General features: G+C 41.3%; 1 protein-coding gene across 4 annotated transcripts in view; it reads right to left on the bottom strand.

Annotated features, from left to right (window-relative positions):
• PRKAA1 (protein kinase AMP-activated catalytic subunit alpha 1) overlaps positions 1-12,790 on the bottom strand; it is a 34,161-nt gene extending 21,371 nt beyond the window's left edge. For 2 of the 4 annotated variants that reach the window (XM_075066923.1, XM_032802648.2), the window contains exon 1: positions 12,582-12,790. In XM_075066923.1, coding sequence (XP_074923024.1) covers positions 12,582-12,711 — 130 coding nt within the window. In that variant the 5' untranslated portion in view covers positions 12,712-12,790. The remainder of the gene's footprint in view (positions 1-12,581) is intronic. The other 2 variants (XM_032802649.2, XM_032802650.2) reach the window with 2 other exon arrangements.
• Positions 12,791-19,389: the final 6,599 nt, after the last annotated feature.

The raw sequence follows: 19,389 nt of genomic DNA on the forward strand, positions 1-19,389 counted from the left end.
AACATTGTCATCTCCACAATCGGCCTCAGTTATCAGCACTGCAGTCTGACAAGGCTTTTTCCAAGAGTGTACTTCCAGTACTGATGGTCCCGGTTCTACGTTCATCTACTAAAGTTGCATTTATATCTCAGGTAGACATTATGATCACTGATGAACCAGAGTCTTCATTGTTGTACACATCTCTTATCACATTTTCCGGGTTCTGTTGGTATGGGAACCTAGAGGTATCAAACATAAATCCCTCCCTGTCCAGTCTCATCAGTATGGGAAGCTCCCTCACAGGCTTTAAAAATCAGAGACTTTTCTGGTTTCCACTCCACAGATACCTGCAGCTCCATTATAGGAGCTTTGCTTTTGAGCATCCTCTGAGCCTCATGATAAGAGTACCTAGGAGATATCCACCCTAACACAAACTATTTTGTGAAAGTGCTCCTGTCAGAAGTTCTCAGCACAAGCCTCATGCTCCAGAGGTCTCTCACTCCGTGGTTCCTTCCATTGTGGCACTATATGTTCTTCCTTTATGGGAAACTGATCCAGCCCTATTAATCTCAGCCTCTACTGCTAGTTCCTTATTTTACTTCAAGGTCCAATAGTAAGACTGCCTCCTCCTAAAAGTTCTGCTAGGGAACCTCAATCTGTCCATCAGGAATAACTACAACCCGCAGACCACAAACATCTTAGTGATGAGGAAGACCTTGTGGAAGAATGAGGCTCAACCTGGGCCTCTGTTCAAAGCCTCCTCTTCAGCTGAGGGTATGACTCCTTAGAAGTACATCAACTATAGATAATTTCAGAACCTTCGAGGGCCTTCTTAAAAGAACAGCAAACACATCCGAGATCCCCATGAAATTTTACAAGAGAGATCAACTAAATTTGACATTCTACATTTGAATATACTTACTATACTGGGTCCAGCATGTGAGAGAAACCAGAATACAGACATTCTCCTGCCTGAGGATCTTGCTAGAGCTTAGATGTTGGATACCTGGAGTGAGGTAGTGTGTTATGCTCAAAGGCAGAAACAAGTGCATACGGAACTTTTACAACAAAACTTTAGGCACCTAAACCCTTTATAGATCTGGCCCAAGGAGCCCAAGAAAACGTATCCCCTGGGGAGGAAAGTTGACTTTTCCGCTAGTTTGCAATTTCATATAGTCAGTTACCAAGATTTACTGGCCAAGTACAATTACATACAATGGGACAAAGTGTTACAGCTATCTGAGAAATTTCTTTCAGAAGGTCCATTGATGGCAATAACCATTTTGCAGGTCTCATGGAGTACCTCCAACACTGCAACCAGATCAATGGCCACTGTGGTCAGTATGAGAAGACCATTCTGAATGCAGGTATTCGAAAAGAGGTTTAGGCCACTGGTGACGATCTGCCTTTTGAGTGCCATAATGTTTAATTTTAAAACTGATGAGATACAGCGCACACTGAAGAATTCCAGTCTGACAATCCAATTTCTGAATCTATGTCATCTCAGGAGAGAAAAAACAAACATTTTTTAAGACAGAGGCCTCAGTCTTCCTCATACCTGTATCAGAGAGCTAGCGATTTTTCTAGGGAGAGACCCCATTTCCAGAAAAAGAATTCCTCTTTGACTATGCACTCTTCATCAAGTCCAATCACAGAGGATCTTTACACCCCTTCTTTCCTGGTTTTTTTTTTTTTTGGAGGGGGGGGGCCGTTAATATAAGTTGCAATTAACTACCACCAATGGGTCTTAAAGCTGTACAGAAAGAATTTCAGCCTCTGACAGCTCCACATCCCCATACCTCTTCGGGAAACCTTCTCAACACTCTGCTGAATGCAGAGAAAGATACTTTGAGTAGGTGTAGTGAAGGAAGCACCACCAGTTTTTAGCGATGGTTTCCATTCTCACTACTTCCTCATCCTGAAGAAAAAAGGTGGACTGTGGCCAATTTTAGATCTGTCATGTCAAGTTTCGGATGGTCATCCTTTCCTTCATAACGCCTTTCTTAGATCCCACAAACTGATTTGCAACTCTCAACTTCCAAGACTCATACTTCCATGGTCAATTCATCCAACACACAGGAAGTATCTAGGATTCACAGTCAATGGACTTCATCTTCAGTTCAGAGTCCTTCCATTCAGCCTGTCAACAGCTCCAAGGACACTGATCCCTAAATGAGCTATTACAGCCAGGCATTTGGTAAGCACAGAGGTCTTGTCTCCTTATCTGAACATATGGCTGATCAGAGGTCAGGTCAACAAGGGCATTTGCAGTTCCTCATTTGTTTTCCAAGGTAGGCCTCAGGATCAACCAAGTCCAGTCTACCTCACTCCTATTCAATCAATTCATAACAGCAATCTTAGATTCCAGGCCAGCAAGTGTTCCTTCTTCAGAATTTTTCAACATAAATCACATCACTGATCACATTCAGTCTCCCTCAGCTATGGATTTGCCTCAGCCTGCTGTATTGTACAGCACCCAGTAATTATATGCACGGCTACATCTCTAGTCCCTTTGATTTTGACTCAGGACATATCATCCAAACAGACACACAAATTCCTCACAAGATGCTGTCATCTCTCCTTATTGGATGGCTTAGTGGATGGCTCCTCCAAGTGTTTGCCAAGGTATTCTGTTGCATGTACCATCCCTTTCAAAGACTATGGTGACAGACATTCCCAAGATGAGTTTGGAGAGCTCCCCAAACACAAGGCATATGGTCCCACGCAGAGTCTCGATTACACAAAAATCTACTGTATTTCAGGGCAGTTAAGTCTAGCTTTCAAAGCATTTCTGCCCCTCATTCAGAGGACCACCATTCATATTCTGTTAGACAATATACATAAGCAGAAAATCCCTATTATGTCATACAGCAATATATCTCTGAGACTAGTATCCTATACTGGATTAACCCAATAGCTCTTCACTTTCTGGGTACACAAAATAATATAGCAAATCACCAAAGCAAAAAGTTACCACAAATGGGAGTTGCAAAGTTCATTTCTGATTATGAATCAGGTACTCCAAAAGTGGGGTCTTCCTTCGATAGACCTGCTTGCTACCAATATGAATATGATGCATCCAATGTTCTGCTCCAGGGAGAAGTATGAGTTCTATAGCAGATACATTTCTGATCCAAGAAAACAATAATCTGCTTTATGCCTTTCCTCCCATTCCATTAATCCCCAGAGTTCTAAGAAAACTTCACCAAGACAAGGCTTGGATGATAATGATGGCCCCAGCCTGAACATGCCAGTTCTGGTATTCCAACCTGAGACATCTACCAATCAATCCACTTCTAGATCTACCAGGCATCACTTCCCAGAGCGAAGGCCCTGTACTTCATCCAGCCCAGAGTCTACAGCACGGAATCTTGCAGCCTGAGTTCTGTGGAGAGATCATGGTTGGCAGCTATACAAAAGATTTGGATTTGAAGTAGAAAGTCCTTTATTAGACAGACAGATCAAAGCAAAGAAATGTTTTTCTTTGGGGTCTATTCAGAATAATGTACAAACTCCAGACTCTCCTATATCAATCATCTTTAAGACATGTTGAGCTTTCAATTAGCTCTGTTAGGGTCCACCTGGCTGCTATTTCAGCTTATCCTCCACCAGTGGATGGTCACTCAATTTTTTCTCACCCTGCAGTATACAGATTTATAAGAGGCCTGACTGATGCGTGGCCACCAAATGAGGAGCCATTTCCCACTTGGAACTTGAATACTGTACTTCCATATTTGATGGGTCAGCCATTTTCATCAATGGCAACATGTTTTGTTTCCCCTTTCTGTTAAGGCAGTGTTCCTAGTTGCTATCACCTTGACTTACAGGTGGGAAGTAATTCAAGCATTAATGGTAGGGTAGCCATACATCATGTCATAAAGACAGTTACACTAAACTGCACCAAGATGCTTGCCTTAAGCAGTTTAAAAAACTTTCATATCAACCAGTTTATACACCTAAGAGTGTTTTCTCCTAAACCACATAATTCTCTAGCAGAGAAGAAAGGCCACACACAAGATGTACGTAGCTCTATGCCCTTTTATCTTTGTAGAAAAAGATCTTCATAAATCACCTAGACTTATTAACAAAAGCCACAGAAAGTCTAAGTGTCAGGCTGTTTTCTCTGAGACTTCCAAAATGGGTTACAGTCTGCATTAAGATGGCTTATTCTAAACAAACTTGCTATTCCATCTTGAGCTAAGGTATACTCCACCAGGGCCTAGTCAATATCTGAAGCTTGTTAAAGAGGAATCCCTATTCTCAAATATTTGTAGAACAGCTACCTGGAATTCAGTTCATACAAGTAGTCCCTATCCACTGTCTCAGCTTCTAGATCAGATGCCCAGTTTGGCAAGGCTCTTCTACACTCACATAAGATAAGGATGCCAATCACCCACAATGGGATCCATGTGGACAAATACTCAAAGAAGAAAGACTACTTAACATATTGTAACAGTTCTTTGAGATGCCTTTGTCCACGTGGATGACATGACCTGCCCTCTTTCCCTGCTGATATGGAGACATTACTTAGATTTCTGTGTTAGTGAAGGAATTCAGGGCTATTGGGGCTATTCCCAGGGGCATGAGGGTTTACAGGCAGCTCCAATGGACAATGCTGGCTAAGAGGTTCCAGGAGTGCACACACACTTATAGTGGGATGTTTATGGACAAAAGCATCTTGAATAACTTTTTATTGTAAGATACTTAACTTCTTTTTAGTAGTTAGAACATGAGTTTAAGAAACTTGAAACAAATGTAGATATCCAAGGAACCAAAATCTCACTGAAAAGAGGATAATAAGGAGGAAATTAAGTAATAGTGAGCTTTTCAAATGTCATGAAACTTTACTAGCACCAGAACAGTTACACACCCAGTGTTTTCCGTTATGAACACTAATATTTTGTTTGACTGTAAAAAGTTACCTACCCTATGAAAGGAAAGTTCAGAAATGCTGCTGTAAAGAACTGGCTATAATAGATTGTTCAGGGCTCAAAAAAGTACCCCATACTGCTGAATCTGAATTGTGAGCAGAAATATCCTTTATCTTTGCCAACCAAAAAATCCATTCCTTCACCTGGTTGTGCAGTTTTTAATCAGTAAGGAGGAATATGTTTTTCTATCCATGTATCTCCAATAAGACTCTATTTTTGTAACTGATCTGTTTTTTTTACCAACAAGAAAGGAAGAAGATTGTGTACTATTGATAAACTAAAAGACAAACAGTAACAGAGGTGCTGGAATAATTTATATAGTGGGGGTGCTGAGAGCCACTGAACCAAACTATAAACCCTGTATATGATGAAACCACTTCCAGCCAGGGGTTCAGCAGCATCCCCAGTATCCCTAGTTCCAGCACCTATGAACAGTAAAATGAAATAGTTATTTACTATTTCTAAGAGGAAGATAGCCGTAGTTTGAAATTAAGCTAATTTACTAAGGTACTTCCTGTGCTCAACCCAAAACTTTGCAAGGAGTTCTGGCGTGAGTAGTTTAAGGCAACTGACACAGGCAAAATAGACCAGACTCATTGGTGACAGATTGTTGGTTATTTTACAGATCCAGTTTCTGAGATGAATTCAAAGCAAGGCCTCGGAGCCCAAAATATCATCTAGATTTCTATAGGAAAGTGAAAAGGGACAGGAAGTATTTTCTTCCTTAAAGTTATTCAAGACATACTGAGTAAGGACAAGCATGTAATAGAACAGAATTTTCTTTCAAATGGAAACACTTTCCACTGATAACAAGACCACAGTTTCACCTTTAAAAAAAAAAAAGCATACCACTTTTAATATATTCATTAGTCCTCCCAGACAAGGGCTGCTACTGAAAGCATTTTCTTCTTGGGTTAATGTGCCATTCAACCTGTGGGGGCTAGAAGCTTTAACAATTGTCTGCACGCACCAAGACATGCTGAGGGGACTGTTCTACATAGTATTTATGTGCCTTGATCACAGAAGCAGAAGGCAAGTGAAATGGAAGATGGCATCCTGTGCATGGGACCTGACTACCAAAAGAGCTGGCAGTTCTAAAGTAAAGGCTGGCGCACACTGACCCTTTAAGAGATCCCTGGTCCTCAACCTAAAATACAACAAAGCACTGTTTTCACCTGAAAATGAGTTCTCACAGATTCAGCGATTCCAAAACCTGAAGGAACCATTGTGATCATTTAATCTGACCTATCTTACACAGGACATGTCATAGAACTTCCACAAAATAATTCCTAGATCGTATCTTTCAGAAAAATATCCAATCTTCATTTAAAAATGATCAGCAATGGAGAATCCACCATAATCCTCGATAAATTGTTCCAGTGGTTAATTACTCTCACTTAAAAATTTGCACCTTATTACCAGTTTAAATTTGTCTAGCTTCAACTTCCAGCCATTGGGTTGTATTAAGTATTCAGTGTAACAGAGAAGGTAGAGACCACTATTAAATATTTGTGGCCTGTGTAGACACTTATAGACAATCAAATCACCCCTTATTCTTCTTTGTTAAGCTAAATGGATAGTTTTCAAGGAGCTCAATCACTATGTTTTCTAATCCTTTAATCATTCTTATGGCTCTTCTCTGAACCCTTTCCAACTTATCAACATCCTTCTTCAATTGTTGAGACCAGAACTGGACACGTTATTCATGTGACTGAACTTAAAACATGAGTAATACTAAATATATAGTTTCCTTGAGGGGAAATGGAGAACAATTAGGTTCACAATAAAATTTTACTTTCCTAGATTCAAAATTCTGATTCCGTCTACATGCTTAACATTTTCCATATAACAGTGACTCCAGCTACTGTGAGCATCTTCAACTGTACAGATGGCAGGACCAACCATTTATTTGCAGAGGGGCCCAGGGAAGCCACAATTTGACCTACCTCCCAAGCTCTAAAAAGCAACTGAGGAGGGGCCACTAATTTAAATGGCATCTCCTAAACTGATGCTATGGGCAGTCACTTAGGCACACGACCCAACAAAGTCCCACTTCGTGTGCCTCTACACCGTATGCTGCTTTTGGTAGCGTGTAGTATACCTTTCCATATAGCCCCCGTTAACACCTACATAAACAGAAGTGTAGATGGTGAGGCATGTCTTAGCCAAGTAAAGACATATCTCATGGTGTTGGTATGTACATACCCTACATGGCTCTCTACTTGCCCATAGCCTAAGCCAGGGGTCAGCAACCTTTCAAAAGCGGTGTGCCGAGTTTTCATTTATTTACTCTAATTTATGGTTTCACGTGCCAGTAAAACACTTAAATCTTTTTAGAAGGTCTCTTTCAATAAGTCTGTAATATATAACTAAACTATTGTTATATGTAAAGTAAAAAAGGTTTCAAAATGTTTCAGAAGCTTCATTTACAATTAAAATGCAGAGCCCATCCGCACCTGTGGCCAGGAACCAGGCAGCGTGAGTGCCACTGAAAATCAGCTTGAGCCCCGCATTCGGCACGCATGCCATAGGTTGCCTACCCCTGACCTAAGCCATGCTTCCCTGTCCACCCCGCTATTTTTAGCAATGTAGTATCCTGCTGCTGGAGTCTTTCCCATGGAAAGACTCCAGCAGTGGGAAAAGGCTCTGGAAAGGAAGAGACAGCGCAGAAAGACCCTGGCAGCTCCCTGCTGGCTGGAACCATTCACCACCATTTAGAAAGAGACTCCAGCAGAAGTGTGAGAGGGGAAATGTTAGCAGTGCCTTTCCTTGCCTTTGGGAGTCCTTTCCCACTATGAGGTAAGCCTCCGGCAGCAGGGAGAGAAGGCGCAGTGAAAGGCTTTGACAGAAGGGAGCTGCTGACCCCTTTCCCCACTGAAACATGTAGCTACACAACACAGTGTGGATGCACTGTGCTCTTCATTGCGGCATGTAGCTACACACACACTACATGACCCCAGAAGTGGTGTATAGCTTAGATGTAGCCCTAGTTGAACTTTATACTCTTCGAAGCTAGAATTATTTTATCATTCCTAAAAAACATTTTAAATCATAGGCAAAAGAGAATCAGATTTGGCATAAGCTGTCAAGTGCATCAGTAATAGCTTGGTTTGTTTTTTTTAAGCTGCAAGATCAGCAACTATACTGATGGATCACCTCTACTTACGGTGAAAGTCAGTAGCATATATTTGCAAGTGTTAATCTGCAAAAATGTACATTCAGTAGTTTATTCACAATAATCACAATTTATCAAGCTTCATAAACTATGATAAACTCAAATGCCAACATGGAAATTTTTAGAAAACAGGTTTAGTCTAGACTGCGGTCTGCATAATGATGATGTTCTGTCAACATAAGCTAAACCTGTTTTTAAGTTACCTAGAAGAGAAAACAGTCAAGATTGAAGGTTGTTTTAATCACACTGTAGCTTGAGTTTGCTTATTTTGACAAGTAAAGAATCTAAGTTTAGAATACCTTTGACTCCTCTTAAAAATAGAAGTTAAACAAGTTCATACATATTAAAATAAGTCATAGGTGAAAATTATGGACACGTCTTTGCTGAGCATCCGCATTATTTGACCACTTCATCATCTTTTCCACACTTAATTTCTGGTTTGGCCATATGCAAAAATTTTATTGTTAAGTGCTTCAGGACAGATGTATTTGGGCATTTTACACAGAGACTAAGATTTCCAGCATTAGTTTGGGAATTGGAATAGACAAAAAAAAGTGCACTATTCTATCTTTAGGGTTTAAAATCTTATGAAGAATCTTGCTTCCCCTATTTGCACTTGGAAATGTGACTTTTTACCATTTCCAAGTTTCCAGTTGGAATCAGAACCAATTTAGGATGCAAGATTTTAAATTGGCAGGAAAAACACCTAGATTAAAAAAAAAAAATTAAAAAAGTTATGTTTGATCTCTATTAAAATATATTTATGTCCAAATTTTTCTTAACAAAGATTTAATTATTTTTAAATTCTACTTTCTATTCTCCTTGTTTTCTTCCTCCCTTTATAGTATTTCAACCTCGATCTTTTCAGAGTTTCCTGAAAAATGCATCCTCCAGTAGAGCACTTGAATCTGAGTAAGCCAAGGATCTATCCACACTTACTGCTCTAGTATATGTTGCTCCTCAACTGTTCATTTGGGCTGTCTTATAAATATGAACGAATATTAGATTTTCAGAAGATATGTATTCGCGTGGTCGTAAGCCAATTCCAGATTTGGGGTTCCATAAGACCTTCTGATCATCTTAAAACTCTCAACACAGTGCACAAGTTAGCGCCTTTTCATGTGGCTTTAATGTATAATATGACTATGATCACATTAAGTTGATGACACCAAAACTGAGACACAACAGAACATAGAATGTAGAGAACACTTAAGGACAGCGAAGTGAACCAGGGGTGGGGGGAATAACAGATTGGAAATCACTGAAGGCTGCAAGCACAACAAGGGTTGATTTGCTACTAGAAATGACAAATTTTATATGCAAAAGGAAACAGTCCAAGTACAAGATACTGTTCTGCAGGTGGAGCTGATGTAACAAACTCGCGCTCCATTAAAGTGTCATCTTCTCCCTATTCTTTCCCGCCCCCCCCGATAATCAAGCACTATAACTTTTGTAGGAAAGATACAAAAAGATGTAGTTAGTAGAGGGATACATGTTCGCTTCTTATAATGAACAAGCTACGAAGAATAAGTAAAATTAAGAAATGTCAGAATGACAGTTAAGTTTCCAACCCCTCTTGGAGAGAACACTTTCTTATAGTGATTCCATATTTCTTTGCAATGATTTGATAGCTCATTTAAAGTGGTATGCTGAAACTCTAAATAGCAGTAATCCCAAAGAGGAACACTCCTATTTTTAATTAAAGCGTATCTGAATGTTTCATACATCTGAATTCAAGGTTTCATAGTGTTTAAAAAGACTTTTGAAAGGGGCAGTGATTAGTTCATAAACATAGAATTTTAAAGTAACTCTGCATAGTAGGCACTTCAGTTTTTGGATCTCTTTTTACCTGGTATATATTTTTATGTTATGGGTCATAATGACTTAACTACTGCAGAATGTTATTTTCTTGTCTTCCAATAAATTTTTTAAAGCTTAGTTTAACCCTGTTTTTCACACCCCGTCACCATTTTCTGGATGAGGCACATTCTGGCCACGGTTTGGCTCTGTTGTGGTGCACAGCAGCTTTACAAGATATCACTACCACAACCCCAATAATCATAGGTGAAGAAAATTCCATCCCTTTCACAACTCCAGATACTCTCAGTTCTACGGCTTCTGAGATTACATGGACCAAAACCCTCATGCTGCTTTTGGGCAGATGGATTCAAGAAGAAGGAACAGACAGTGGAAAGGAATTAATCTGCTGATGGAACAAGGTCTGATGGATGGCTAGGTGCTGGATTTTCCTTTGGATGTGGCAACAGCATGCTCCCTTTACAGATTTCTCAATGGCAAGAACAGCAACAAGCTCCCCGCACTCACTCTTGCCACCTATGCCATGTCTATATTGGGGACTGTGTCACGTTAGAAAACAGGCTAACATGATGTTAGATATGATTTAACACCCAGTGCAGACAAGATCAAGCTGTGCTTAAAGCTTTGTTAGTCATGGGTCACCTCTAAGGTGACGAAGCCAGCTGACATTTTTTTTTTAAAAAAAAAAAAGCTTGTCCTCATCCATCCTAACATTAAAAAAGGGTTTATCATGCTGGCTAATATTTTCCAACACAATATTTTTTCTAGTGCAAAGCCACATGAACACAGAATCTCATTCAAGAATCTTGCTCTCCTTGAAAGATCCCTTTTCCCACCCTCAAAATTTATCTTGTTAAACTCAGCTGTGAGGGGAGATTTTTAATTTACACATCCACAATATGAACAGGACTCTCACATATTTCAAGATATTGAGGATATTGGGGTCTAGTGGATTCAGCTCATGAAGTCCTAATCTCAGAGTTCTAATACTGGCTATAGCAAATGGTAGTGTGACTGCAGCACAGACAGGCATATCCACACTCGTTTTAATCTAGTAGCCCACGTAGCAATAATAGTGAGGAATTGGCAGCACAAACTTTAGTGCAGGTTAGCTGCCCAAGTACAAACCCTCCAAGGATCTGAGGTACTACTTTGGTTGCTAGCCCACACTGCCACATCTTCACTATTATTGTGGTTAATTTGCTGTGTAGACATACCCAAGGCTATACAATGAATTAAGGTACATCAAAACTTTTCTATGCCTGCATTTCCCCATTTGTAAATTGGGAAAACTTCTTGACTTACAAAGCTGCTGAATATGACTGTTTATGCAGCACTTTACATTGTCAAAGTTTCATTTTAAGTACTTTGGTGGCAATATCACAAAATCAAGTACAAAAACTAAATTAATGTTAACTAATGTTTTTATTGCATAGATCAGAATATTCTAAATACAAGTATGGTTACAGTCACTCTTCTGAAGATGTGATACTGAATTTCAGCAAGTTTTAAATAGGTTTTTTTTTTTAAATGGAAAAAAAAGCTATTCCTCCTTTAAACAATGGTTACTTCTTGTTCTAAGATAATAGGTCCCACTCATTGTCAAAATCAGCAAATTCAATTGTAAATTTCCACAAATGCTTACAACATAGCAGAGGCCATTTCCACATCACTCTCTGTCTACTGCAGCTGATTTCAAAAAGCACTGCACTGATTTCATTATTTTTCCATGCTGTAACTACATTACTGAAGCTGGAACTGAAATGTTTAACTAACTGAAATGTTTAACTAACTAAAATGTCGGTCTCACGTGTCCACCTTCTACAGATGTCCCAATGAAATATCACCCCTGCACTCAAAGAGCTGTCCCTGACCCAGCTATCTGTCCCTCCACTGAGAGCAGAAGTTCCAGGAATTTCAGGTTAACAGTCTTTGCTCGGTTTTGCTTTACCAGCCCACCTCACTGGTTTCTGGTTAAACTTCAGGACCACGTTAAAACGCCGGACCTGCCATACCAAACCCGATGATTCATCTAACCAATTATCCTGTCTGAAACCGTGGCCTAGCCAACACGGGGAAAATGACTGTTAAACCCTGGGGAGTTCCCTGGGATTAGTGCACAGGACCAAGCACAGCCCTGATCGCCTTCATCACCCTCGCCAGCGCCAGTGGAGGAGCGAGTCCCGTCTATCCGAATGGGCCGTCGTTGGCCGAGAGGTGCAATTCCTGCCCGGCAGATAACTGTCAGGAGCAAACCGGGGGCACCGGGAGAGCCCAGCCACGAGCGAAGTCGAGCCAGGCGCCCGGGCTGCTCAGTATGTGCCCAGGCCGCATGGCAGCCAGGCCCCCTGGGCGCTCGCCGCGTACGCCTCGGGCACGGCGCGGGCTCCTCTCGCTCAGGCACGAGCCTCCAGCACTGGCCACCCAGCGCGGCAGCGCTCACCCGGGAGGGCGCGGCGCCCGATCAGGCTGAGGCCCAGGGAGAACGCGACTGGGAAGGGGGAGGCGCCACCCCGCGAAGTTCCTGCGGCGGATACACAGGGCAGGGGACGAGGACCCAGCTCCCTCAGGCCAGCGGGAGGTGTGAGCGGCCTCAGCTCCCGCAGCCCTCCCCGCCCCGAGAGAAAAGGGCAGCAGGTCCCCCAGCACCTCGGTGGGTGGGGCGCTTCGGCTCTCACCCTTGACTTTGCCGAAGGTGCCCACGCCCAGCGTGTCCCCCAGGATGTAGTGCCCGATCTTCACCCGCCCGTGTTCATGTTTCTGTTTATCCGCCGCCGCCATCTTGAACCAGGAGCCGAGTCTGCGCATAGTGATAGCCCAGAGAGATACAGGGGCTTGGGGGAGGAGCAAACACGCAGCGCCCGCCCGCAGTGAAACCCGGAAGCGGACTCACACCGGACTCCAGTCGCTTATCGCCTTATGCAGCGGCAAACCACGTCGCCTTTCCGGGGTGGTTCTGGAATCATGAACCTGGCGGGGGCGTGACGTACGTGGGCAGCTGCAGGGCTCGCGCGGAGTGGGGGTGCGGCTGCTGCTCCGTTCTGATCCTGTAGTCGCCCACGGCTGGGGCTGTGCATTGCAACCCTAGGTGGGACATTCAAGGGGGCAGATGGGGGAGGAGAACAGAGAAAAGGATGCCCACCTGAGACAACCACCGTTCCCTGCTACCTTGCAAAGGTGACTCTACAGGTGGGGTAAAAGCTGAATGAAAGGTGGCAATCACTGGAAGGTCTGGAGTGAGGAAGGCAGGGTGTTAAGTTGTGATGTTAAATTATGACAGTCTTGATGAAGCCTCTCTTTTAAGTGCACATGTGCCCAGGCCAATTAGTGTTATCAGCTCAGCCAGCTGGCAGTTCCTTCAGGAAACCAGCATCTCCAGAAAAATTAAAATACTCGCTCTAAATATTCCCATTTTTCAGGGCCACCTGGTCTCCTTGGTGGGGAGATATTGCAGATATTGTATACTTATAATAAAAATGCTGTGAGAGAATGCACCATTTTTCATATATGAATAAAATGTTACCATTGTGGGTTCAGTGATGAGTATGGTTAGACTGCCATCAGAGTGGGATTTCCTGTGGACTGTGACCTGGTCAGTTGTAAAATTTTGCAGAGAGGGAATCTACCTCTGTAAATAGTGAAGTGACTTTTTACATGTCAAGTTTTAGTACTGGGGGCCAAGCATCTTCTGGAGAATACCTGCAAATTTCTATTGATGCTAAATGAAGCTGCCTACATCCTAATCACATTTGAGATGCCAGTAACATAAAAACTATACTGTATTTTTCACTTCCAGGAACCATTCAAGATATTGGTTATTTACTTTGCACTTAAATATGTATCCATCCCTGGTTCTGGCCACATACATTATGTTTAAGCATCAAAATTAAGAAATAAAATTGACAAAAAGTCAATTCAAAGAGACCCCCCCATCCTGAATAAATAAAACTCACCCTGTTCTAGCTTTGCTAAAGAAATGACCTGAGAAAAATGCTTTTCTTAGAAAGATATATACACATGTGCTTAACTTTGATTTGAGTAGTCCCCCTCAAGGGACTAAAGGTCAACAAACAGGTTGTCAGGCTAATTGAGGCAGAGGATTCTAGAGGCAGGGAACCTCTACTGACCATCCTTGCCTCCAGAGTTCAACTGTGGAACCATGGAAGGAGAGAAGCACTCTATAAGGTAGTGAACACCAAAACCTTATGGGGTTTTAGAAATTAAAACCTATACATTGAACTGTACCTAGAAAAAACATTAGCTAATGAGCTCAATGTACAGAATAAAATGACCCACAAATAGATCTGTGAAGTGACTGCATTTTTAATGACACCTATAAATTCAGTCTTTCACTTGGTCCCCCACCCCAACCTTTTCATCATCATTTTAAATCATTTGGGAAGCTGAGTGAAATTTTTAGCTGTTTTGGACATGCCCACGTGCAGCTCAGATCCTGTTACGGGAATAAAAACAAAAAGATAGGAGAGTCAGCATCCTTATCAGCTAACCTAGAAGAGCCGTAACTCCTCCTACCACAAGGATAAGCACCCTGATCCCCCAACTGGTCCTACTGACAAATTGCATCATCACTGCTTGCAGAAGAGAAGAAAACATTGTATTGAACCCAGATATATTACAGCACTTCCTCTTTTCTTGAATACGATGCTGTACACAAGTGAGACTGGTGTGCTCTCCTCTCCCAGCCCTTGCATCCAGTCTCCACTGAAGACTAGATTCTACTACTCTTACTGATTTCAGTGAGCCCAGTTCTGGAATAATTTGCTATCCAGTTAGAGTAAGAATGGCCACACTTGGCCCTAAAGGAGTAAGAGAAATTGGCAAAGAAGAGGAGAAAAGGAAAAAGCTTTGGTTGCTGCTGCTTTGTTATGGCGGTAGGGCGACATAAGTTATGATCTATAAAGCCGTTAAAAGTCTACGTCCCAGCTACCTGTGGGACTGTCTCTCTGCGTGTCACATTGTAGTGACTAAGGTATAATCTACACTAGAAGAAGTTTGCTAGTATAGTTTATACGACTCCCCCAAACTTACCAAGATACACTGGCTAAAGCATTCTTTTCCATTATAGGCAAATAGACAAGGACTTTTGCTGATATAAAAGTGTTGTTAGTTTAGGGGTGTGATTTTTTTTCTAACATTACAAATACTGTCAAAGGTTATTAGTGTAGCCCTGGCATAAGCTGACCTTGAGGGTTCCTGTTGTCAGATCCTAGAACATGTCCACAACTAGCACCAAGGTGTTCTCAAAGGACGTTATAAAAACAATATGGTTTCTGCAGGACACCAGAGGCAAATTAGGCAATTTTTATTTAGTCAGGCCTTCAACTCACAATTGATGGTCACAGCGAAGAGTGCTTTAGCAGATGGATTTAGGTGACTGACGAAATGTCTACAGTCAGTCGCTCCAGAAACTATAGTACTGTACGTATGTATTTGCATAAATTTAACTGTAGTTAGGTGCGCAGATGCTACATATTTATAGACACTGAACATATTTAAATAGATAATTAAAATATAAAAACACTGTCAAGATTAATTTAAATACTCAAAAATTATATTAATCTTCAATTTGACTCACTGTACAACCTGTATAATTATATATTTAAGACCATAAACAGAGCTTATTAGAAAATAGATTTTTTGTTGTATAGAAAATTATGACACTTTGAAATTTTCTTCCTGTCCAAATCAGGACAAAAAGTAAAAAATTTAGAAATTTACCACAGAACAAAAATTCTGAAGTATTTCATGTAGGAAGCATCAAAATGACATCTAAATACAGTATTTTGTTTAGCTAATGTCAATGTTTTGTTTCAATAACTCTGAAACAATATAGATATAAATGATATAAACATTGAATAGAATATTTAAATAAGTTTTTAAAAGTAAAAGATAGTCTAAATGAAACACAGTTGGAATAAAATAAGTCAAAACTAGATGAGAGACGAAATGAAATCTCCATCTGAATTTGAATCATACTGAATTTTTTTGTCAACACTTTCCTATAAAATGTTTAGATTTTGATGAACAGCATTTTTTAAGGAAAAGCTGGTCAATTTTTTTTTTACAGTATATTCACGTATGCATTTAATAATTCATACAGGAATAGGATGTACAACATTTGTTCAATGTGTTCTAAATAAATACTATGAAAATGTTAACTTTTTTTCCTTTCCTGAAATTTGTTACTGTAACAATATGTGGGTGCCTGCAAGATGTTATCCTGTGAGAAGTCATCATCCACTCTCTGGCTTAATTTATAGTATGTTATAGTTTTTATAAGATCTGTATCACAATTATTGAACTTGTAGACTTTGAAAGCTGCACAGTTTGTTCTTGAAATGGTTATCAACTCCCTGGTGAAAGGCACTCTTCTGTAGCGATCATTCATCTTGCAAGAGAATCTGTTTCTGCATCTGTTAAAAGAATATTTCTTACATTACACCCCTCCTACATAAATATTAAATACAATAATTTAAAACCGATTCCGAAGCCTATTGAAGAATCTCATTTACTTCAGTAGGTTTTGGATCAGCCCCTAGTGCAGAAATTAGAAAGTAAGATGGTGAATGTTTTATTTCTTGTAAATATCATAAAGAATCATAGAAGCATAGACTTTAAGGTCAGAAAGGACCATTATGATCATCTAGTCTGACCTCCTGCGCAATGCAGGCCAGAAGCTCATCCACTCATCTGTATCAACCTATGTCTGAGCCACTGAAGTCTCAAATCATTGGTTTAAAGACTTGCAAGGTGCAGAGAATACCTTCCAAGCAAGTGACCCATGCCGCCACACTGCAGAGGAAGGCAAAAAAAAAACTCAGGGCTTCTGCCAATCCCCTGGAGAAAATCCCTTCCCGACCCCAGATAGGCAATCAGCTAAACCCTGAGCATGTGGCAAGACAGGACTCACCAGCCAGACACCCAGTCAAGATTACTCTGTAGTAACTCAGATTCCACCCTCATCTAACATCCATCACAAAACATTGGGCATATTTAACCGCTAGTAGTCAATAGACAATTAATGCCGAAAATTAGGCTATCCATCATACCATCCCCTCATAAAACTATCAAGCTTAGTCTTGAAGCCAGATATGTCTTGCCCCCACTACTTCCCTTGAAGCTGTTCAGAATCCTCCCTCGAGGTTAGAACCTCACACAATTTCAAGTCCAAACTTCCTGATGGCTAGTTTATATGCATTTGTTCTGTGTCCACACATGGGTACTGAGCTTAAATAATTCCTCTCCCTCCCTGGTTTTATTCCTCTGGTATATTATAGAAAGCAATCATATCTCCCCTCAGCCTTCTTTTGGTTAGGCTAAACAAGCCAAGCTCTTGTCAGTCTTCTTTCATAAGACAGATTTTCCATTCCTCTGGATCATCCTAGTAGCCCTTCTCTGTACCTGTTCCAGTTTGAATTCATCTTAACCATGAAGAGCGAAATGCACACAATATTTCCAGATGAATCTCACAGTGCCTTGTATATACAGTATCTAACAACTTATCTTTTACTGAAATACCTTGCCTGATGCACCCAAGACTCATTAGCTTTTTTGGCCGTCATAGTCATCTGTGATCAACCAATACTCTGAGACCTCTCCCTGTTACTTCCAACTAGGGTGACCAGACAAGTGGAAAAACTGGGACAGGGGGTGAGGGAAATAGAGCCATATAAAAAAAGCCTCAATTATCGGGCCTGTCCCTATAAAATCGGGAATCTGGTCACCCTACTTCCAACCAATAAGCTGGAGAGGCATAACAATAGTTCTTATTATTAACCCCTAATATGCATATCCTGCACTTTCACTATTAATTTCTATCCTCATATCTATTACTCCAGTTTACAAGGTCATCCATGATCTTCCTGTATGATATCCCAGTCCTTCTCTGTATTGGTAATACTTCCCAGCTTCGTGTCATCTGCAAACTTTATTAGCACATTCCACTTTTTTGTGCAAGGTCAGCAATGAAAAAGATAAAATAAGATTGGTCCCAAAACCAATTCCTGAGGAACTCCACTAGTAATCCTGCCTCCAGCCTGACAATTCACCATTCAGTACGACCATTGTAGTCTCCCTTTAAACCCAGTTTCTTATCCCCTTCAATTTCATATTGATCCCACCTTTTCCAATGTAGCTAATAATTCCCCATGTGAACTGTATCAAATGCCTTACTGGAAATCGAGGTAAATTAGATCTACTGCATTTCCTTGGTACTAAAAATCTGTTATTCTCAAAAAAGGAGATCAGGTTAGTTTGGCATGATCTATCTTTTGTAAAACCACGTTGTATTTTGTCCCAATTACCACTGACTCAATGTCCTTGACTACTTTCTCCTTCAAAATTTTTTCAAACCTTGCATACTACAAGGATGTCAAACTGAAAGGCCTGTAGTTGCCTGGATCACTTTTTTCCTTTCTTAAAGATAGGAACTATGTTAGCCAATTCTCCAGTCATATGGTACACCACTGAGTTTACAGATTCATAAAAATTTCTGCTAATGGGTTGCAATTTCATGTGGCCAGTTCCTGTAATATTCTTGGATGATAGATTATCTGGGCCCCCCGGTTTCGTCCCATTAAGCTGTTTGAGTTTGGCTTCTACCTCGGATGTGGAAATCTACCTCCATTATCCTCATTCCCATTTGTCATCCCTACCATTATCCCTAAGCTCCTCATTAGTAGCCATCACAAGATTGAGGAGCAGAATTATTGTTGTTAGACTATTGGTCCATGCCTAGATATGGAGGCCGTTGAACTTCAGAGCGGGCGGCAGTCCTCCCGCTGTTTGAACGGGTGCCCACGGTCTATCCGTCTAGTGTCTTCGGGCGGCTCGGAGGTTAGGTGTGCTAGGAGTATCTTGTGTACATATTCGGTGCTTGAAGTGCACCTTTGCAACGTCCCCAGGGGGATCTGACACTGGCTTTTGGCCTGTCTCCGTGGTCGCCTGAGCACGTTGCTGACCCTCTAGATAAGTGTGCTTTCCGTTAGCCTTGGACTGCACGTCCTCGGTTCTTCCTGGAGCCTCTCTCCCGTAGGCTCCGGGCTTGATCTATGAATCTACAGCTCCGCTCTGGACGCAGATGCTAACTCATCAGCTGTAGGTCTAACACCGCCGCCTGCCTACCTGATGGTTTTCGCCCTGGTTCGTTCGGGGGATGCCACCGGCCTTCTGATAGTGTTTCGGGCAACCTTTGGACTTCTACGTAATTCCAGGCTTCCTCCACTTAGATCCCACACGGTTCTTCAGGGTCTCAATCCATTTCCCGAGACCATTTCCTGTTCATGCTTATAAAGTGGTAGTCCCTTTTTGAAGATAAAATTAAGCCCTAGGTCACAGCATGGCATTAGGCATTTTTTATGTTTATCCTATCCAGGGTACCGTTAAAGACTGAAGGTAGCTCTATGGGCGTTCACCGTACCGTGTCCGAAGCCGCCTTGCAGTAGGTTGTCTCCCTCTACAACATTT

This window comes from Chelonoidis abingdonii, chromosome 6 (genome assembly GCF_003597395.2).
Source record: "Chelonoidis abingdonii isolate Lonesome George chromosome 6, CheloAbing_2.0, whole genome shotgun sequence".
Taxonomy (NCBI): Eukaryota; Metazoa; Chordata; order Testudines; family Testudinidae; genus Chelonoidis; species Chelonoidis abingdonii.